This window comes from Bufo gargarizans, chromosome 10, assembly GCF_014858855.1.
Source record: "Bufo gargarizans isolate SCDJY-AF-19 chromosome 10, ASM1485885v1, whole genome shotgun sequence".
Classification (NCBI taxonomy): domain Eukaryota; kingdom Metazoa; phylum Chordata; class Amphibia; order Anura; family Bufonidae; genus Bufo; species Bufo gargarizans.
The window spans coordinates 85,935,137-85,959,020 of NC_058089.1; the positions used below are offsets into that span (position 1 = coordinate 85,935,137).

At 41.4% G+C, this 23,884-nt stretch overlaps 1 protein-coding gene across 1 annotated transcript in view; it reads right to left on the bottom strand.

Moving 5' to 3' along the window:
* LOC122920076 (low-density lipoprotein receptor-related protein 5-like) overlaps positions 1-23,884 on the bottom strand; it is an 833,413-nt gene that overhangs the window by 600,073 nt on the left and 209,456 nt on the right. Inside the window, 1 exon segment of the mRNA XM_044269285.1 lies at positions 6,221-6,437. Coding sequence (XP_044125220.1) covers positions 6,221-6,437 — 217 coding nt within the window.

The window sequence follows — 23,884 nt, forward strand, 5'->3', positions numbered from 1 at the left end:
TACTGGGCCCAGAACGCTCCGCTTCCATAGTCATTGAGAGAGCTCACCGGGCTTTACGTCCGAAACCGAAGGGAAATGAGCCCCCCAGAGATATCATCTGCCGTTTCCTCCACTTTCAAGACAAGGAAGCAGTAATAATCAAGGCACGTCAGCCAGGAGGAGCGAAATACAATGGGGGGCCGATTAGTGTCTTTCAAGATCTGGCGCCAATGACACTTCAAAAAAGAAGAACCCTCAAACCTCTCACAGATTGGCTCAGAAGCCATAAAATCCTGTACAGATGACAGTTCCCATTTGGATTATCCTTTTTTTACCAAGGCAAGAGGATTACCATTAAATCTCATCTGGACTTGGGCCCAACATTTGATCTTTTGGACATTCCTCCCCTGGAAATCGAGTACTGGGATGCTGTCCAGGACTTAACATCTCTACCGGAGCTTCCCAGGATTGTGCCCTTTGAAACAAAATGCACCCCCAAGGACCAAAGACAGAAGGAGAAGAAGAAAAACCAGCCTCTCACCCCAAGACGCATAGCTACAGACGTCTTCGGAAGCGACGAAGCGTTATATCTCCCCAATAATTGTCTTATATGATGAGTATAAGGATATCAACTTTCCCTTTCTATAACCCTTCTTTCCCTTCCTCTATATCCTTCTTACGATGTACATCCTGATTCTTTCTCCTCTTCTCTTATCTTGAGCTGTACCCAATATACCATGACTACTATTAAGTAATGTATCTAGCGACACAATGCCTTAATGTCTACCTCCTGATATTTTGACTTAGTGTATTTAGAATTATTTGGCTATATTATGTCCTCAGCGCAACCAGGCTATATGAGGTACCCAGCATTCCCTGACCTTTACAATGCTGTATTCCTGACGTTACTGTGCCTTAGGGTCTATTCTGACCCTTAGTGTGTCCCGTAGTGTATTGCCTTGTGGCGTTCTTAGAGCCGTTCGGCTATCTTATGTACTCAACATCCCCTGACCGCTACTGGGCGTTATACCCGACGACACTATGCTTTAGGATTTTTCTCCTGTTATTCTGACTCGTGATGCAACCGGTAATATATCGCCTTATAATGTTCTTAAAGACGTCCGGCTATTTTGTGTACTCAGTATTCCCCGTCATTGTACCCGGCGACGCATCACCTCAATGTCTTTCTTCCAATATTCTGACTCACTATGTGTCTGACATTATATTGCCATATTGTGCTATCAGCGCCTTCGGGCTAAGTTGTGTGCTCAGCATTCCCTGACCTCCACGGTGCAGTATACCTGATGACACTGTGCCTTAGGATTTAAGCTGACCCTTAGTATATCTGGTAGTATATTGCCTTGTAGTGCTCTTAGAGCCATCCAGCTATCGCATGTACTCAGCATTCCCTGATCAATACTGGGCAGAGCATCCGGCGACGCTGTGCCTTAAGATGTATCCCCAGTTACTCTAACTCATGGGTAACCGGTAATATATCGCTTTATAATGCCCTAGGAGATGTCCGACTACTCTGTGAACTCAGCATTCCCTGTCAATATACCCGGCGACACATTGCCTCAGTGTTTATCTTTTAATATCCTGACTCACTGTGTGTCCGGCATTATGTTGCCACACTATGTTCTCAGCGCCTTCAGGCTATATTATGTATTCAGTGGCCTCTGGCTTAATTTTACATTACCTGTAATGTCTATTCTCTCAATGTACTAATCCAAAATATAGATCATACATGGCCTGTTTATTTACCTAGGTGTCCTTACGATACCTCCTCCTTCAGGGTTACCCATAGCTTTATATTCATATCCCTGGGTTCACATGACCTGGGGATATGTTTTGGCTCAGTGTTGCTCCTGATCTTTTTTTTACCCTCCTTCCTATATCCTTATCTCTCCCCACCACCCCCTGCACCCCCCTTACCCACCTGTCTGCTCCCCTATCTTTCTCCTTATACCCTCAAACTAGATAACCTAATAAGGGAGTTTATGGTCCAAGGCGCCCATTCCCATTTGTCACCTATTTCTTATAGCCTCAGCCTTGCGGCTTTTATGATACTTACAATAGAGAGCCAAGTCCGCAATTGGCAAATGCCACTCCCCCCTCTCTTCAGGTCCCTCGGGACTCCTATGTTGTATTTGATCATGCTATTCTTTTATTCATTTTGTATTCGTTTTACAGTTTTTTATCTAGGTCTCTCAATACTCAGCGGTGTATCCACCCGAGACGGGTCATTTCATCACCAAGATTACGACCTTCATTTCTATCAATCTGTCTAAACGATAAGTACCCTGTACAGCTCACTGATTTAACAAGCTCTCATGCTCACATAACTCAACAATTTGCCTCTCCTCTTCATCCCCATGATGGCTATTACAATCGCCTCTTATAACGTAAAAGGCTGCAACTCACCATCTAAGCGGAGCCAGATTTTTGGGATATTGAGGAAAGATAAAGTGAATATAATTTTCCTGCAGGAAACACACTTCAAGATCCACCACTTCCCTAACCTATCTTTTTCATTTTACCTACATGGTATCATTGTGGTTCCCCCACATCAAACTAAAGGAGAGAGCAATGGCTTTCAGAGCAAGGTTCCCTTTATCTTAGATGATCAATTATGTGACCCTGAGGGTTGTTTTATAATGATCAAAGGTAAGATGGGTCAACACCTTTATACCTTTGTGAATATTTACGCACCAAACAGTCGCCAGATACCCTGGCTAAAATCAGTTTTACTAAAATTGGAATCCTTTAGATTACAGTGTTAGGAGGGGACTTAAATCTTGTTTTAAACACCCTCATCGATTCCTCTTCCCATAAATCTGCTCAATCCCAAAAGGGTATTCGCTCCCTGCTGCGAACTTTGGCCAAAGCTCACCTGATTGATGTCTGGCGTACCATGCACCCAGACTCTAGAGATTATACCTTTTACCCATCATTGCACAGGTCATACCAACGCTTAGACTATTTATTTGTCTCAAAGGAACATCTCCAATTGTGTGCCAGGGCTGAAATGGGATCCATAATCCTATGAGATCATGCCCCCATTTATCTACACATGAAATCTCCCCTTAACCATAGACCCACTAGCCACTGGCGATTTAATGAACAGCTCACTAGATCGCCAGATATTAAATTTAAGCTGAAACGCCTTTTAGAAGAATACTTTACTACAAATTGCACCCCTGAGGTCACACCCCTTATAATGCCCCTTATAAAGCATTATAAGGGGCCACTGTATCAGCCTCGGTGCTCACCTTAAAAAAGAGAGACAAAAACAAATAGACTCCCTTCATGAAAAAATCAATTTCCTAGAAAGTGCTCATAAAAGATCTCTGTTAGAATCACATCTACAGGAATTGTCCTCGTGTAGGGCTTCCCTCAAAAACCTCATGAATGTGGCATCTGCCAAGTTCTTCTTACACTTTCAATACAAAATATTTGCGCATGGTAATAAAGCTTCCCGCTATATGATGTCCAGACTCAAACGTCGGGAACCTAAATAACTATGTTCACAAATTGAAAACCCCAGAGGGTGAACCTTTGAATCAAGTAAAATAGCTTCCCTATTTAGGGATTACTATGAATCCCTCTATAACCTCAACTCACCACAATCTCTCTCGGGTAACACAGAATCTATGCCGTCTTCTAGTTTGTATTTAGATAAACTAGCACTCTCCTCACTCTCAGAACAAGACAAAAAACACTTATCTTCCCCCTTCTCCTCTGAGGAGCTTCTGGATGCCATAAAGAATTCCTCCAGGGGGAAATGCCCAGGTCCTGATGGGCTCCCTATACCCTACTACGCATCTTTTCAGGAAGTACTGATCCCACACCTTCTCCCAGTTTATAATAATACTTTGCAGGGTGTGCCACTATCTATTGATATGACTAGAGCCCACATTACGTTAATTCCCAAAAAAGGTAAATATCACTCTCTATGCCCCAACTACAGACCTATTTCTCTTCTTAATATAGATTTTAAACTTTTGGCCAAGATGCTTGCAAACAGATTGACGAAGCTCCTCCCCTCACTAATCCACAGGGATCAAGTGGGTTTCGTTAAACAAAGAGAGGGGAAAGATAACACGGCCCGAATACTCCATATCATTCAGTATGTCAAAAGAAAAGGCCTACCCTTAGTCCTTCTCAGCACGGAGGCGGAGAAGGCCTTCGACAGAGTCAACTGGTCCTTTATATATTCAGCGTTGCGTTCTCGCAACTTCCCCTCCCCCTTTATACAAGCAATAGAAGCTATGTACTTTCATGCCTCAGCATCAATCCGGGTGAACGATACCCTGTCTGACCCCTTTAAGATACGCAATGGTACCCGCCAGGGCTGCCCCCTATCCCCCCTCCTTTTTGGTACCCGCCAGGGCTGCCCCCTATCCCCCCTCCTTTTTGTCCTCGCCCTAGAATCTCTTCTGCAGACCATCCGGATAGATAGAGACATTCAGGGAATAACTCTTGGTGACCAACAGCACAAAATTGCCGCTTTCGCAGATGACTTGCTTTTAATAGTGAGCAATCCCGAAACAGCTCTTCCTAAGATTTATGGCCACCTGGAAACGTACGGGTCACTTTCCAATTTCAAGGTGAATCACAACAAATCACTGATAATTTCCACTGACCTTAAAAAGACCTTGAGGAATCAACTAGAATCATGTTCACCTTTTCATTGGTCTTCCCCTTTTCTAACCTACCTAGGTGTGAAAATGAGCACTAACCCAAACCAACTCTAACTTGAACTACATCCCTCTCCAGAATAAATTGGCTGAGGATTTAACTTCCCTGGATGTCCCTACACGCTTGTGGTTTGGGAGGAAAAATATCCTGCTTTCTCTCATTATTCCTAAACTTACCTATCTCCAACAGACCTTACCAATTCTCGTTCCCTCCACGTACTCCTCTAAACTTAGGTCCATGTTCTGATCCTTCATATGGAATAAGAAAAAGGCAAGAATGTCTTATAAATCTCTGTCTTACCCAAGAGAGAGGGGGTATATCATTGCCAGACCCCGAAATATATGGTAGAGCGGTTTTCCTTACTAGAGTAGTGGATTGGATGTCTGCCCCCAAACAGAAATCCTGGTTCCCGATGGAGGAATCCTTACTTCGGCTTCCTTTCAGAGCGGCTTTATAAGGACGCATGTCCCCGTTGCCTCTCCATCCAAATGTCACCCTGGTTATGAAAGCTACCCTACATGCGTGGAACGCTTTGCAAAACTCACCCCTTAACTCCCCACTGCCATCCACTATTCTTAGAGTAGAAGACGTATTCCACTTGGCTCCTCAGGCCTTAAAAAGCAGCCTTCCTATTGAGATTAGCCATTCTAAAACGAGATTGGTAGACCTTTATAACAATGGCCAGCTAATATCTATAAATGAAATGGGTGATCTTTTGAATGTACCTCACTCCAGCTTTAATGGGTTTCACTTTGTGAGGGCATACATGTGTCAAAACGCTCACCTGCACACATTGTTACGCCCTATAACTTGGTTTAAGTACACTATTTCTCAAAGTTCTACCCCACATAAATTGATCTCACAATGGTATAACAGGTTGAGGACTCCTCCTCTCGCTCTTACGCCAGCTTTCATTAGATTATGGGAAAAACATCTAGATAGATGTCTCTCCCCGGAGGACACCCTCAATATTTTTAACTCTTCACATAAGGCTTCAAGATGTGTTAAGATTCAGGAGAATAACTATAAAATTAACACACGTTGGTATAAAACCCCTCACAACACATGCTTTTACTCAGCTTCGGCACCTGACACATGCTGGAGATGCTTAAAGCAGAGAGGTACTTTCCTCCATATATGGTGGACGTGCCTGATTTTACAACAGTGGTGGGAGATTTTTCAAACATGTAATAAGATATGTGGATCCATTATCACCCCAACACCAGAAGTTACCCTCCTGAATCTTTTGATTTGCCTCAATGGTTACATTACATTATATGTTATATTCTTGACAGACCTGTGTTCTGTTTTTGACCTATGCAAGAGTAGTGGAGACTTGTCACTCCTCCACTGTTCTATTCTTGTATTGTATGGATTCGCTCAATACAATTTGTTAAAAAAAACAAACAAAAAAAAAACAAATCTGAGAATTTGTATAAAAACACAACTAATTGCAACTTACAAAATCATCATGAGTGAAAGCATCTTTCTTCATGCCACCATATGAAATATACCTGAGTGCAAATGGTTATAAACTTACCAAAAGTATTTGTTACACTTGCTGCTTTAAGCCCCATTAAATCTGGCAGCTGATCAATTATTATTTCTCGACTTGCCCTCACTTTGTGAACTCTTTCAATGCTTCTTCTTTGCCAGTCCGTCCAATAGATGTAATCTCCAAGCAGAGTAAAACCAAATATATGAGGCAACTTGTCTTCAATGAGGGTTTTCCGCATGGTTCCATCCACATTCATTACCTAAACAAAATACAATATAAAGAATGTGCATATAATTACAAGCCTCATTTTATCTCATGCAATGAAACCTTTAATATATTTGTGTCATTGATATTATTTTTATTAAAACATTCCATTCTGTGATAAGCAACAATGAAATTACCTTCATTATGAAATCCAATTAGAAAATTAGGAAAATAGATGATTCACCTTTTCTAGATATATCTTGTGGGCAGTGTCAGACTGGGGTGCCTACTATACGGATAAGATTCAAATACTACCTGCTCACACAGCAGCAAAATGCTACCAGATGATTAAATACGGGGGTCCCTGCAGCAACTTTGAGAAGGTAAGTCATGGGGAAAAAGAGAACACTGGCTAGCTTTCCTCTATACCTACAAGTCATCTCAGCCATCTGATCGTGTCGAGGAAAATAAACTGGGTAGTTTATTTAATAATCTATCAAGTTTTTTATATAAACATAGGCTGGTTGAGGTGCTGTACATTGAATATATGTATGTAGTGAAGCAAGGCTAGTGTGTTATGTGCCACTTGTGCAGGGGGTTGGAGACTAGGGGCTTGCCTTGATCAGGGGCTCTGGGGGATTCACCTGTACCCCTGAGGGCCAGTCAGAGTCTGATTTGTGGGTTTTCTAGTGTGAAATGCCTGGTATGATAAATACAAGTAAAATGGGGTTCACAATTAGTCATCGCTGCGAACCATGAAACAGGATTGTGTAGGTTAGATTACAATGCACACCCCAACAGTGACATGACAACCCAATAGAATAGTTTTGGTCTCCTCGGTTCTGTCTGATAGATTTCAGGCCACCAGGCCTGAAGCCTATGAGGCAGTAGAGATCGTGATTACCTCACTGTGACCTCCTGCACCGGGTCTCGCAAGATGACATGATGATGCAATGCAGGAGGACACGGTGATGTGTTTGTGACCACCTGTGTCGGGACACAAGAACACAGGCCAGAAGCAGTGACGCAGTGATGAAGAGAGGTATATATATTTTTTATTTCTATAGGAGTACCCGAAAGCAGGCCGTACTGGGGGCAGAATGGAGGACATTATCAACACCACAGAAGAGGAAGCATACCAAGGAGGCAATTATGTAGAAAGAATGGGGCCATAATACATTACAATACTAATACAGAGGGGTCCATAATAATAATAATAATAATAATAATAATAATAATACAGAGGGGGCCTTAATAATTAGGGGGCAATAATAATAAAAGAGGGATGGTCATTATAAAAATTGTAATAATAATACAGAGGGGGTAATAATAATAATAATACAGAGGGGGTCATAATAATTATTATTATAATACAGACAGGTCATAATAATACTATAGAGGGGGCAATAATAATAATAATAATAATAATAATAATAATAATAATAATATAATAATACGACAGAGGGGGTAATAATAATAATAAATAATAATAATAATAATATAGAGGGGGTAATAAAAATAATAATACAGAGGGATAATAATAATAATAATAATAATAATAATAATACTACTACTACTACAGAGGGGGTAATAATAATATTATGGCCCCCTCTGTATTATTATTATTACCTCCTCTGTATTATAATTTTTATCCCCCCTCTGTATTATTATTATTAATAATAATAATAATAATGAAATATAATACAAAGGGGGCCATAATAATAATAACAACACCACAAAGGGGACCATAATAAAAACAACACCACAGAGGGGGACATGATAATAATAATAATAATAATATAGAGGGGGTTATAATAATAATAATAATAATAATAATAATAATAATAGTACAGAGGACAATAATAATAAGAGTAAGAATAATAATGAAGTACAAAGGCATCAAAAACAGAGCCCAGAAACTATAGCCCGGTAAGTTTAACATCTGTTGTGGGTAAATTGTTTGAAGATTTTCTAAAAGATGCTATCTTGGAGTAGCTCAAAGAAAATAAGCAAACAATGCAATATCAGCATGGCTTTATGAGGTGGTTTCTTTGAGGACGTAAGTTTGAGACTTGACAGCAGCAAATCAATGGATGTCATATATCTGGACTTTCCCAAAGCATTTGACACTGTACCACATAAAAGGTTAGTACATAAAATGAGAATGCAGGGACTGGGGGGAAATGTCTGTATGTGGGTAAGTAACTGGCTCAGTAATAGAAAACAGAGGGTGGTTATTAATGGTACACACTGAGATTGGATCATTGTCACTAGTGGAGAACTTCAGGGGTCAGTATTGGGCCATATTTCCTTCAATATATGTATTAATGATCCAGTAGAAGGCTTGCACAGTAAAATATACATTTTCGCAGATGACACTAAACTGTGTAAAGTAATTAACATGGAAGAGGACACTATACTGCTACAGATGGATCTGGATAGATAGGAAGCTTGGGCAGAGAAGTGGCAGATGAGGTTTAATACTGACAAATGGAAGGTTATGCAGATGGGAAGGAATAATACAAGTCATCAGTACCTACTAAATGGTAAAACACTGGGTAAGGCCTCTTGCCCACGACCGTATGTCCTCCAATATGTCCCAGAGCGGCATTGATCGTGCAACATGGGAGCGCACAGCATCATAGATTACAATGATGCTGTGCGAGTCGGGCCATCCGTGGGGCTATTGACATGCACTCATATGATTATATGAGTGCGGGAAAAATAGTCCCACGTGTGGCCAGACGTGCACAACATCATTGTAAACTATGATGCTGTGCGCTTCCGTGCACATGATCAAAGCCGCTCTGGGACATATGGACCACTCACGGACCGTATATCTCGCAGGGCATACACCTTCAATTGCTTTTCAAGTGCTTTTGTCTCAAGATAACGCAATGAGTTAAGAAATTTGACACCACCACCACCAACATAGCCTCTTCACTCGAGTCAGAGGAATTATTTTCCCATCCATTCCCAGACCTTACCGATGCGCAGCCATTTTTGGAATCGGATGAGGAAGAGAAGGTAGCAACGGTCGCCACCCAGCGGTCTGACGACAGTACACATATCAGCCCAAGGAAGGTGGTCCCCGCTGTTCCTGTCTACTCCAAGATCTCTAAGTGGTGGTCAAGGTGACAAAGTGGTGGTCAGTGGTGGTGAAGGTGACAATGATGTCGTGTCAATGGAAATCATGTGAGTGCCCACAAGAGAGTAAGAGGAGGGGAGTTCAGAAGGAGAGATGGAGCAGCAGATAGGGAGGAGAAGCAGGCAGTACTCGCAGTGCACAGGAGACAAAAAGCAGACTGCAAATGTATCTGGAGCGAGCCATCCACCATGCACAGTCCCATCTTGCGCTGCCAGACCGCCGGCACATGGCTCTGCAGTGTAGACTTTTTTTTTAACGTGTCAGCTGTTTATAATAGTGTTGCCATCTGAAGCCTGTGCTGTCAACGCATAAGTAGCAGTAAGCCCAACACTCACCTAGGGACGACTGCCTTAAGGAGGCACCTGGCCTCCCATCACCGAGCCCAGTGGGAGCAACCATGACAGAACTTGTGGCCATTGGCACACTGCAATGGAGGGTACCCAGAAGGAAATATTTCTCCCAGAAGGGCATCCCTCAGCTACCGTATATGGCCACGTTCAGCTGCAAGTGAATGTATCTCTGGCACACAATATCGGTGCCAAGATACATCTGACCACAGACACGTGGTCTAGCAAACATGGGCAGGGAAGGTACATAACTTTACTGCCCACTGGGTGAACCTTCCGATGGCCATAAAGCATGCAACCCATGGCACCCGTGTGGAATTTGCGTTACGACCACGGATTGCATGCAGGCCTGCCTTTTCTTCTCTTCCTCCTCCTACGCCATCCTCCGTCTCCTCCTTGGCCGACTCCTTTTCCACTGCCATCGCCTCTTCCGCTGCGCCGCCCAGAACCTATTTGACATGCCAGGTGAGAAGTTGCCATGCTGTTATGCCAAGAGCCACACTGATCCTGCACTTCTATCAGCTATGCGGTCACAGGCCGATCAGAGACCAGCACAGTCCCAAAATAAAAATAAAAAATTAAACTGGGCAGCACTCCAGTAGTGAAAAAGTAAAAAAAAACTTTTATTCACCCATGTGGAAAGAAAGCGACGTTTCAGCTGAACACTAGAGCCTTTCTCAAGCTTGAGAATGGCTCTAGTGTTGAGCAGAAACGTTGCTTTCTTTCCACATGGGTGAATCAAAGTTTTTTTTCTTTTTTTTTCTTTCACTACTGGAGTGCTGCCCGGTTTAAATTTTTTTTATGTTTTGGTTATACATATAGCAATTCTATGCTTATATTTGTTAAAATGTAATGGTGACACTATTTAGAATTTAAATTTTTTATATTATCATATGGCGGAACACATTCCAAGTGCATTGTAGGGTACTGTTCCTGCGGTTCCACCATTTTTATTATGTGCAAGATTTTTATTATGTGCAAAATTTTTCATTTTATTATGTGTATGATGTTGACATCCATAGTACTTTATATATAGGCTGCTATCATTTATATTATGATTATGAAAGACTAGCTGTTATCAAGGTTTTAAATCCCAGAAACTGCATCAAATGGAATCCATATCGGGTGTCTGCAATGCCCCAATTAGACCAGCTCCACCTCTAGCTGGTCTCCTGGAATGATATAAAATGCTGCAAAGCGCTCACTGTCTTCACCACTGAGGAGGAAGGGGTCTATACCCTGAAACGCGTTTGGGCCAATTGGGACAGTGAGCCGTTCCCCTCAAGGAAATACAAGTGATCAGGAAGAAACAACGGCGGTTGATTCCATCTATACCATCTATTTCGTATTGAGAGTATACCTTTGAGAAAGACGGATTACATCATCACCGCCACAGCCGAGGAGTCACGTGAGACGTCACGTTCAGACTCCATACCACGTGGGACGCCGCGTTTACAGTAGGTGATTGGCTGTTCTCTGACACATCACGCTGAGTCCAATAACAGAGTGGGGTAAGAGACTTTTGTTGCCATCTTCTATCCATTGAATAGATAGTCCTCCCCAAATTGGACACAAGTATTTGTCCCTCTGTATTTGAGCTCCGTATCTGGATACCTCACCACATCAGTAACATTGTATTGAAGTTGCAAGATTGTATTGCTTTGATTTCCCTTGAAAGCATGGAGATCTGCCTTGATTGACTATCATTGTGGGGAGTGTTCATTCCTTATGAACTGTCTGGAACTTGATTGAACCTCCACCATTACAGGCCATTTCTAAGACCCTTCTCATACTTTGATTGTTTTATTCATTTTATGGATGTACTTTATGGATGTTTTTTAGAATATTTGATGCTATATTAAATAGTGATATTTACAGTACCGTCTTCTGTTCCCTTATACGGAGTGCCCCTCTATTTTTTATTACTATTTCTGTCTTCCATACGGTTCGGGTGGACCGAGAGGTGAGCACCCTTATCCACTTAGTCTAGAGGTGAGCCGCTGATCTTCACTACTGTTTTTCTGTTACATCCACCCTCCAGTTGAGCTCCCTACAGACTATAATGGATATTTGGGAACATATTAATAGTAAATTTAAGAAAATAGATGAATTTATTTTTAATGATGAAGGAAATGCGGGATCTAATTATTTGAGATCTAACGATGATATGTTTAGAGATTTGGAAAAATTGCTCCAGAAACAACTACGCAACAAGTGGGAGGTGACCTCCCTCTCCTACTTTCTGCAAAAGGGGATAATTCCTAAAGGTCTAGTCCTAAACAAAACCCCAGCTAGTGATTTGGTAACCGAGATGTTTAGAGAGGAGTGGGGCACCTTTCTGAAAGCCCAGTCAGTTTGCTTGATACAAATGATAATCAAGCGACGCCAAGAAATATCCAATGAACTGGGCGAACAAATCGCTAAGATTAAAAAAGAACTAGAACAGTCTCCTACTGGGGAAGACACTAAGGGCTGGCACGATAGAATTTGTAAAAATTTGGATACTCTTGAAAAAGAAATTATATATAAAAAAACTAGGAAATTGAAAAATCAGTATGGGGGTGTTGCCAATGACAACAATGGTCATATCCAAGAAAGAACCAATGATAATACAGAGACACATAGACTCACGAATGAGGCTAATGTTATTCCACACCAGGAATCACTTATTGCAGTCACTAATAGATATGAGGCACTGGCATCGCCTCTTTTTTTAGATGGGACCCCTCCACACCATCGTCCCAAAATGAAACATACCCGGACACCCTCTCCACCAAAGAGACACATAGATCACAAACACGATTACAACTTAAGACATCGATACCCGGAATACCGGGAGAATCAGATAAGAACACCGGGTTGAGGTACAATTACAATCAGACACGATACTCTCAACCACACAATCAACAAGACGAATCATATCACAGGGGCCAACAAACACGCAGACACGTGGGAAGATACGAAGAGGCAGACATGCCAAAAAGAAGAAACTATCACAATCCACCGAGGAAACATCAAATATAATTAATATTAGTTCTATCACACTCACAGATGCACAGACACTCCTTCTGAATAAGGGTCTTAAGTTTTCTCCAACCAGAGCCTTAGACAAATTCTCCACATATGTGGGAATTGAAAAGTTCATACGTAGGCTCTGCTTGAAGAAATATTTTCTGAAGAACCCGGTTATAGATACGGCCATGGATGTTGCGAGTGTCGGGACATATTCCCATACTGATTTAAGAGTAAAATCGAAAAAATACCCAAGACAGGAAATAAGTGGAGAAATGGTCACCTTTAGGACCAACATAGAAAAAGAACTGAGATCATTGAAAGGTCGCACTCGTAATCCAAATTTGACCAAAATGGAACGAGATGCGATCCAAGAACTACAGGATACAAAAGGAGATCACCATTAGACCTGCTGACAAAGGCGGAGCGGTTGTTATTTTAGATACTGAAGCATACAGGGAAGAATGTCTGAGGCAGTTGAGAGATGGTACCACATATCTCAAACTTAAAGGTGATCCTACAGAGGAATATCACAGGAAATTGAGGACCCTGTGTGATAGGGGAACTACGGCGGGAGTCCTGCAGGACCATGAGGCCAGATATATTGTAGAAACACAAAAAAGAATTCCCGTATTCTATTGCCTCCCTAAGATCCACAAAGGCCTCAAATGTCCCCCAGGGAGACCAATAGTATCGGGAATCGAATCTATCTCATCTAATATGTCACGGTATATTGATTGTTGGCTGCAGCCTGTGGTCAGGACCACTCCTTCCTATATTAAGGATACCACGGATATTATTAAAACACTTGAATCCCTGGAATGGAATGAGGGTTGGCTGTTGGGCACATTAGATGTGAGCTCCCTCTACACCGTGATTGAACACAAAATGGGCATTGATGCCCTAAGGAAACAGCTTCAGAGGGACAATACTTTGAAGAGTGAACAATTATTGTTCATTCTGGAAGGAGTACAATATATTCTCTCACATAACTACTTTGCATTTGAACGGGACTTCTACCTCCAGTTGACTGGTACCGCCATGGGCACCAGATTCGCCCCCAGCTATGCCAATCTCTTCCTGGCCCAGTGGGAGGAGGAGACCATCGGGCACAGGTTGGGGGGGGGAGTCTGGTGCTGTGGCGGAGATATATAGATGATATCCTGTTCATCTGGAAAGATACACAGGAGTCCTTGGACGAATTTTTGGCAGAAATCAATGTAAATGAGAGAAATCTAATTTTCACCCCCAAGATTAGCCAAAAAGAAGTTGAGTTCCTAGATATTAGGGTAACGATAGAGGAATGCTCTATCAAATGTAGCACTTTTGTGAAGGAGGTAGCTAGGAACAGCTTTATACGCTTCCCCAGCTGCCACCTACCAAAGTGGCTATTGAATATACCGGTCAGCCAATTCAGGCGACTGAAGCGTAATTGTACTGACCAAAGTCAATTTGAAAAAGAAGCCACTGATCTCAGCCAACAATTTTTGGATAGAGAATATCCGGACCAGACAGTGAAAAAAGCCTTAGAAAAAGTTAAGAATATGAATAGACAGGACTTTTTTGATCAGAAATGTATAATCGCCTACTGATGAAGTACTGAGGATGATCCTGCCCTACCATTCACAGTATCGACAGGTAGAAAAAATCATTAGGAAACACTGGCACCTCCTTCTAAATGACAAAATCATAGGATCATCACTTACCCGAGACCCAAGAATTACCTACACTAGAGCCAGTACCTTGGCAGCCAAAGTAGCACCCACTCTAAAAAAAACATTAAGAAAGGTCCAATTGAAGGTCACAATTGGTTAACCACGGGAGGCTTTCATAGATGTGGGAGGTGTGGGAATTGCAAGGTGACAAATTTTGCGAGGAAGACTACCAGTGTTACTTCCACTCAAAATTCTTTCAAATTTGATATTAATGACTGTTTGACCTGCGATTCAACTGATGTCATCTACTTGTTACAATGTGGATGCAGCAAGCAATATATAGGGAGGACCAAGAGGACATTAAAAAAGAGAGTGGCAGAACACATGGCCAACATTAGAAAAGGCTACGTATTACACTCTCTCTCGAAACATTTCAAGGACGTACATAACTGTGACTTCGTCCCTGACTTTTTTTGCTCTGGAGAAAGTAAAAAAAACGTGGAGAGGCGGCAATCATGTGGCCGCTATGTCCAGGCAGGAATCCCGCCGTATTTTTGAATTTGAATCCCTGATTCCCAGGGGCCTCAATGCAGAATGGGAATTATTTGGATTTCTTTGAGAGTTGGGGGGTTAGCCGGGTGGTGATGGAGATTCAGAGTTCGGCTGTTCCTCAGCACTCTGTTCCTCCCTCCCTGCCCTGCTTCCCCCCCCCTTTTTCAACTTTCAACTTTCAACTTAGAAACTCTACCAGGCAACAGATATCCTCCATTATATAGAAAATTCCCCTGTATGCTTCAGGACCCCCCTATTGGTGGTGTTTTATGTGTTTTTGAAGAAATCGCATCAAAAACGCATGGAAGACGCACCTTACCGCATGTGCGTTTTCGGTGCGTTTTTTAGTATTTTTATGATTATGGCATCCTTTATATGTTTTGGTTATACATATAGCAATTCTATGCTTATATTTGTTAAAATGTAATGGTGACACTATTTAGAATTTTATTTTTTTATATTATCATATGGCGGAACACATTCCAAGTGCATTGTAGGGTACTGTTCCTGCGGTTCCACCATTTTTATTATGTGTAAGATTTTTATTATGTGCAAATTTTTTTATTTTATTATGTGTATGATGTTGACATCCATAGTACTTTATATATAGGCTGCTATCATTTATATTATGATTATGAAAGACTAGCTGTTATCAAGGTTTTGAATCCCAGAAACTGCATCGAATGGAATCCATATCGGGTGTCTGCAATGCCCCAATTAGACCAGCTCCACCTCTAGGTGGTCTCCTGGAATGATATAAAATGCTGCAAAGCGCTCACTGTCTTCACCACTGAGGAAGGGGTGTATACCCTGAAACGCGTTTGGGCCAATTGGGACAGTGAGCCGTTCCCCTCAAGGAAATACAAGTGATCAGGAAGAAACAACGGCGGTTGATTCCATCTATACCATCTATCTCGTATTGAGAGTATACCTTTGAGAAAGACTGATTACATCATCACCGCCACAGCCGAGGAGTCACGTGAGACGTCACGTTCAGACTCCATACCACGTGGGACGCCGCGTTTGCAGTAGATGATCGGCTGTTCTCTGACACATCACGCTAAGTCCAATAACAGAGTGGGGTAAGAGACTTTTGTTGCCATCTTCTATCCATTGAATAGATAGTCCTCCCCAAATTGGACACAAGTATTTGTCCCTCTGTATTTGAGCCCAGGATCTGGATACCTCACCACATCAGTAACATTGTATTGAAGTTGCAAGATTGTATTGCTTTGATTTCCCTTGAAAGCATGGAGATCTGCCTTGATTGACTATCATTGTGGGAGTGTTCATTCCTTATGAACTGTCTGGAACTTGATTGAACCTCCACCATTACAGGCCATTTCTAAGACCCTTCTCATACTTTGATTGTTTTATTCATTTTATGGATGTACTTTATGGATGTTTTTTTGGAATATTTGATGCTATATTAAATAGTGATATTTACAGTACCGTCTTCTGTTCCCTTATACGGAGTGCCCCTCTATTTTTTATAGTTCTGATAGAAAGAGCTCATAAAGCCCTGAAGCCCAAGCCTGCTCCTTCAGCGCCACCTAGAGATATAATTTGTAAATTTCTAAGCTTCCCAGTAAAAGAAGCCGTGCTTAACAAATCCAGGGATACACAAGCTGTGCAGTGGGACGGCCATGACATCCTAATCTTTCAAGAGCTTGCACAATCCACCCTCAGGAAAAGAAGAGCTCTTAAACCGTTAACAGATTGGCTCAGAAGATAGAACATTATGTATAGATGGACTTTTCCCTTTGGCCTCACATTTGTTTTTGAAGGTCGCAGGATGTCCATTTCTTCACATCTAGACTTGGACCCAGTCTATGAGCATCTGAACATCGGCCCACTTGATATCCAGGACTGGGACCCAGTTCAAGACCTAACCGGACTACCTGCTCTCCCTCCTATTTAATCCTGGGATAAACAGAAAACTCCCAAGCAGCAAATAACCAGAAGAGGAAATCTGAAAACCACTCCAAGAAGGCTTTCACTAGGAGAGTGAAATCAATTACACAGATAAATATGTTGTCATGTATTATCTCTGTCACTCTCACCCTTTGCAGTACCTCCCTCTCATCCTTATTGATACACCTTATCTGGTATCCTTTTTATCTCTGTTATCTCTTCCCTCCCTTTGGTCTAACTGGTCCATTATCTTGATATAAGGGCACTGAAACATATCCTTTTATCCCCCCTACCTACCTACCCACTTTTCACTTACGGATTCACCTGGTGTATCTCACACTATTAATAATATTTTCTTATCTTTTCTACCCTCTATTTGTTTTTCACCACTTGGTTCTTATGCTGAATGTAAAGCAAAAGAGAATGTGGTATTGTTGTTACCCGTTACTATTGTTTGTCTATGTTTTCAGTATAAGTAGATGTCCTGCAGATACCAACATTGTAATATACCAATCTAGGACGTTAATTGATGAGGATGGAAGTGGTCCCTGGGAGGCACATCTAGGGCCCTTGACCCCTAGAATACCTGAATTTAACAGTAGAATTAACAGTTTCACTGATACGGAAATGAGATGGCTGATTTAACTGTAGTCTCCTACAATGTAAATGGCTTTAATGCGCCCTCCAAAAGATGCCAGATTCTCTCATTCCTCAAAAAGAAGGATTGTTCAATCCTTATGTTGCAGGAAACGCATTTTAAATTTAACCACTACCCGAACCTTTCCCACTCAAAATATCCACTATGGTTTCACTGTGGCTTAAACTCTTCAGCATCTAGAGGAGTTAGTGTGGGTTTCAGGGGAGATGTGCCCTTCCAGTTCTGCTCCCAAATACAAGATCCAGAGGGACGCTACATACTAGTTAAGGGTTATGTTTCAAACCAAATATACACACTTATAAATATCTATGCCCCAAATACTAACCAACGGAACTGGTTTGAAAGTCTCATCCCAATAATAGATTCATTTAAAGAAGGCATAACCATATTGGGCGGAGACTTTAACATGACCCTAGACCCTCTGAACGACTTAACTTCCCACAAATCTGCCCTCTCTCACAAGGCATTATTGGCCATTAAAAAACAGCTCCACAGTCAAGACCTTATAGATGTCTGGAGATCCCTTAATCCGGAATCTAAGGATTATACATTTTTCTCTCACATTCATGGGTCATATTACAGGCTAGATCATTTCATGATATCCAGTGAACACCTCCACCTTTGCTTTAAAGCGTGGATTGATTCTATTCACTTATCAGATCATTCCCCTGTTCTGGTTTCCGTCTCCACACCTCAACTGTCCCCCAAAACCTTCAATTGGAGGCTCAATGAGCAACTTCTATCCTCTAAAGAACAGATCCGAGATATGCAGAAATCCATGGAGGAATTTTTCACTTTTAACACTCTCCCAGAAACTTCCCCGCCTGTGATCTGGGACACCCATAAAGCCTACATGAGAGGTCAATTTATCAGCGCTGGATCAATACTCAAAAAGAAAAGGAAAGCACATATGGATCACCTTTTGTGAGAAATCCATAAAATAGAAACCCTTCACAAAAAATCTCTCCAGGATACCCAATTATCCAGGCTCAGTGAACTTAGAGCACAATTAAAAAAATACCTTAACACGCAATCAGCCAAGCTCTTTTTGCACTCCCAATATAATTTTTTCGCCCATGGCGACAAAACATCTAAATTCATGATGAATAGGATTAAAAAGAGAAGAGCCCATAATTATATAAATAAGATCACCAAGTCTGACGGTACTCACGCCATAACAACTAAAGAAATAGCCCAACAGTTCCACAAATATTACCAAGCTCTATATAATATCCCCCAAACAAATTGTGACATAGATTCCACGTCAACCTCCCACCCAATCAAACAGTTCTTAGATCAAGCTTGACGACCTTTAAAGGGAAAAATTAAGCTCCCCATTTACACCTGATGAACTGCTTTCAACTATAAAAAATCTCCCTAAGAACAAAGCCCCTGGCCCAGATGGTCTCCCTGTCCTCTACTACCGCACCTTTAGCAGAACCCTAATCCCTCATCTTCTAAAGATATGTAATTTGTCCTTAAAGAGCTTCCCACTGTCCCCAGAAATGACTAAAGCGCATATAACTATCATCCCCAAAGAAGGGAAAGATCCTTCCTTTTGTGCAAACTACCACCCCATCTCCCTTCTGAATTTAGATCTAAAACTTTTGGCCAAAATGATGGCCAACCGCCTTTCTCCCCTTCTTCCTCTGCTAGTTCATAGAGACCAGACTGGCTTTGTTAGTGGAAGAGAAGGTAAAGATAACTCAGCTAGATTAATAAATGCCCTGTTCTACGCCCAAAAACACTCTACACCCCTTGTCTTTCTTGGCACTGATGCTGAGAAAGCATTTGATAGGGTCAAATGGGAATTTATAATCCTTACACTGGAAAAAATTGGCCTACCCCTAGAGTTTGCGGAAGCAATCCTCTCAATGTATACAAAGGCCTCAGCGGCAGTAATTGTAAACAATTCCCTTTCTCTTCCCTTGACAATTAAGAATGGAATGAGACAAGGCTGTCCCCTCTCCCCCTTTTTATTTGTTCTAGTTATGGAACCACTCCTCCAAACCATCCACCAAGAAAAGAAAATAAAAGACATCAAGTTAGGGAGTCAGGATCATAAAGTTGCCGCATTTGCTGATTACCTTATGATTATCACAACAAACCCTGAAATATCATTACCCATTGTATACAAGATACTAGAAATCTTTAGCCCACTTTCAAATTTCAAAATGAACCTAAAAAAAAATCCAACGTCCTAGCCATTTGCATTAAACCCTTAGTTAAATTAAAATTGGCTAAAATGTCCCCTTTTAATTGGGATACCCCTTTCCTCTCTTATATCGGCATCAAAATAGCAGAAGATATAAGCAAACTATTCTCCTTCAACTATACCCCACTTCTTAAATCTATACAAGACCAACTAACCAATTTACACTCACCCTCATTATCCTGGTTTGGTCACAAAAATATGGTAATGTCTTTAGTCCTCCCTAGGCTCAATTATCTACAACAGGTCCTCCTCATCCCCATCCCGAAAAATTACTACATCACCCTTTTTAAAACAATTAGATCCTTCATTTGGGATAAAAAGAAACCAAGGATCTCCCTGTCAGTTCTTCAGAGCATTCGGAGGGATTGGCCTCCCAAACCCGCTTTTGTACAACAGAGCTATCCTCCTGATGAGAGCCCTGGATTGGTTCAGACAATCACCTCACAAATCATGGGTGGGTATGGAAACATCTCAATCGGAATATTCTTTTAGAGGTCTCCTAATAGACACTCCCAGCTTTCCATCAAAAATCAAATAGCTAATCCCTCTGTTAAAGCAACCCTGGAGGCATGGAAATGGTTCCAGGACTCCAATCTGGGCATTCTTACTCCTTCCCCTATTGTACAGATCAGAGATGTACTAGACTTCGCCTCTGGAGAACTGAAACAACACATTCCTACAGCCCTCCGTCTTTCAGTTACCCCCATCATCTCTCTATTTACTGAAGCAGGGAACTTACTGGAAGGTAAGGCCTTATTGTCGGCCTTAAACATCCCTAAAATTAACCCTCTCATCGTTTCTTTTTTAAGGAATCATATTACTAAACTTATCCCTTACCACTCACTAATCAGACCTCTCACGTGGTTCAACATATGATTTAAATAAAGGAAAAAGGTATCCCACGGCGCAAAATCACCCAACAGTCGGAGTAATAATGATTCTTCTTTAATTGAGGCAAGTGGTACAACGCGTTTCGGGGTTTAACCCCTTCTTCAGGTACAATTGTCTTGCATATATACAGATAAACATGCAAACATTTAAATATAGTAAAAAAAAACGCCAAAAGCACACAAGGGGCGGGGTAGGGGCGGGTCAGTGGGCGGTACTGAATAAGCTATTGAGGCTAGGTGAACAAAGGGGTTAAAACACTCAGCTGCTTGTTAAACATATTTTCAATATGTGTCTACAGTATCCCTACCCAAAGGGAGATATCCCACAATGCTGCGATTTTTATTATTTGTTAAATTACAGAATGCCGGACGATCTAGGACCTTGAGAAGTCATGTGAGGCGGTCACATGACTGTGCCATGTGATCGCCGTCAATAGAAGACTGTGGGGAGAAGAACGGCCGCTGGATACAAGGGGCGGTCACCTGGGGGAGCCGCCGGTCACGTGTAAAGTGACGTCACGCTCCGTCTCTAGGTAACTAGACGCTTCGGCTGCGTTATAAGACGGAGGAGGGGGGGAGGAGTGTCAGGCCGGACTAGTTTACAGATCAGTGTGTCCGTGCTGCACCGGCTAAATACAGTGGGACCTAGCGATATCAGTTCATGCAGAGAGACCTATTGGGGGGGACACAGTTTAAGATGAGAATATGTAATAAATAGTGGATAACTGACATAATTAGAACCCACTAAAAACTGAATTAGACTATTTTAAGATGAGTCAGGGAATTTGGACATGAAATTATATCCATTTTAGACAGCTGAAACCTAATACTTCGAAGCCAGCTATATTAAATATATGAACAAAAAATATATATATAAAAAATATATAATAAATATAATAAATAAATAAATAAATAAATGAAGGATTAAAAAAGTGTACTAAATGTATAAGACACATCTATTTGTTTCATAGAGTGGCAACAGAAGCAGGATCCAAGGGAAGTAAATAAAAGCGTAATATATAAAATATCTGATTTGTTGGGTGACTTCATTGTGCCCGGTTTATTATATGCTGTAGGGGGGGGGGAGGTGGTGGATGAAAAGTGAGTGTCCATTTGTGATGTGAGAGAAAGAAAGGGACACTATTGGGTTATACACGGGTCATATACAGAAGGGGTTGTGAGGGCTGTAAATATTGGTGTGTATGAAGGGAGGCGAGGGAAAGTACTGGGTTTCATAAATTGATTTCAAAAGCCTCATTCAGGCCGTATGGTTTAAGGCAGTTTAATTTATATATCCAGAACATCTCGCGTTTCCTCAAAGTTTGGATGATATTATATCCGTTCGATCGGACTTGCTCGATCGGGGTCACCGAGAATCCCAAAAAAGAGCCTTGGTGATGGACAGTAGCATGTCTGGAGACGCTATGCTGGAGGAATTTTTTCTTCACATTGGATCTATGTTTATTGAGTCGGTTGCGTAAGGTCTGGATGGTGCGCCCTACATAACGGAGATTGCAAGGGCATGTAATAAGGTAAATGATGTTGGATGAACCACAATTTAGTTCGTCCTTGATTTTAAAAGATTCCTTATTTTGGCCAAAGAAGGAAGTCGTGATATTGAGAGATCTGCAGCAGAGGCATCTTGATTGGTTACATCTAAAGCTCCCCGGGGTCTTGATACCAGCTTGGCTGGCTGTATCTTCACATTTGTTCTTCAGTTTGCTTGGGGCTAGCAGATTCTTTAGTGTTTTTGCTCGTCTGAAAACTAGAGACGGTTGTCTTGTTATCTCAGAGTTCAAGAACGGATCTTTTCTTAGGATATACCAGTGCCTGGACAGAATTTTGCGGATATCTATGTGGTTGCTATTGTAAGTGGTTAGAAAGTTGGTATTGTGGTATTTGGTATCGTTTTGCTTCTTGCTTCCCACCAAACATTCTAGTTGTGACAACGCTTTTGCCTTATTAAAAGCTGTATCTATGACATCTGTCGGATAGCCCTTTTGTAGAAACCTGGACCGAATTACGTTACTTTGTGTAATAAAATCTTCATTCCTGGAGCAGTTCCGCCTAATACGCTTAAATTGGCTATACGGAATATTTTTCTTCCACTTCTTGAAATGTTCACTTGAATAGTCTAAGTAACTGTTGCAGTCCACTTCTTTAAAAAATGTTCGTGTGTCGATGGATCCATCATTTATATGCAATTCCAGATCGAGATATTCAGCTCTAGATTTATCACTAATGCCGGAGAAAGTGAGACCCCAATCGGTGGAATTCAATTCCTTAATAAAATCGTTCATTGTTAAAAGATCACCATCCCAAATTAAAATCAAATCGTCGATATAACGACGGTAAAAAATGATATTCTGTGTCCAGTATTTCGATTTGTAAATAAAAGTATCCTCAAAAGCCCCCATAAAAAGATTAGCAAAGCTGGGCGCGAAACGCGTACCCATCGCGGTCCCTTTGGTCTGTAAGTACAAATTCTCCTCGAACTTAAAAATATTATGAGTCAGAATAAAATCAATGCTCCTTAGGATAAAATCATTTTGTTCAGGTGGTAATAGCTCATCCGTATCTAGAAAGCCTTTTACGCATTTAATACCCAGTTCATGCTTGATATTTGAATAGAGTGATGTAACATCTAGAGTCAGCCAATAATAAGTATCTTTCCATTCCATATTCCGTAATAGTTGTATTAGGGTGGTAGAATCTCTCAAATGTGATGGTAATTGCACTACATATTTTTGTAGCAGGATATCGACGTAGTGAGATAAATTGCACGTAAGTGATGAAATACCTGAGATAATCGGACGACCGGGGGGATTCGAGATACTTTTATGGATTTTTGGTAAATGGTAAAAGGTGGCAATAACTGGATTTGTGACATGAATATAGTTAAATTCCTTTTTACTCAGAATATGGGATGCTGAGTTGATAAGAGCTTTGAATGATTGTTGATGTTCCATGAGGGGGTTTTCGGTCAATTGTTGATAGTATTCCGTGTCAGACAAAATCCGATAAGCCTCTTTGATATAGTCATTCCTATCTTGGAGGACAATGCCCCCCCCTTTGTCCGCATTGCGGATTATTAGATCCGGATTATCCTGA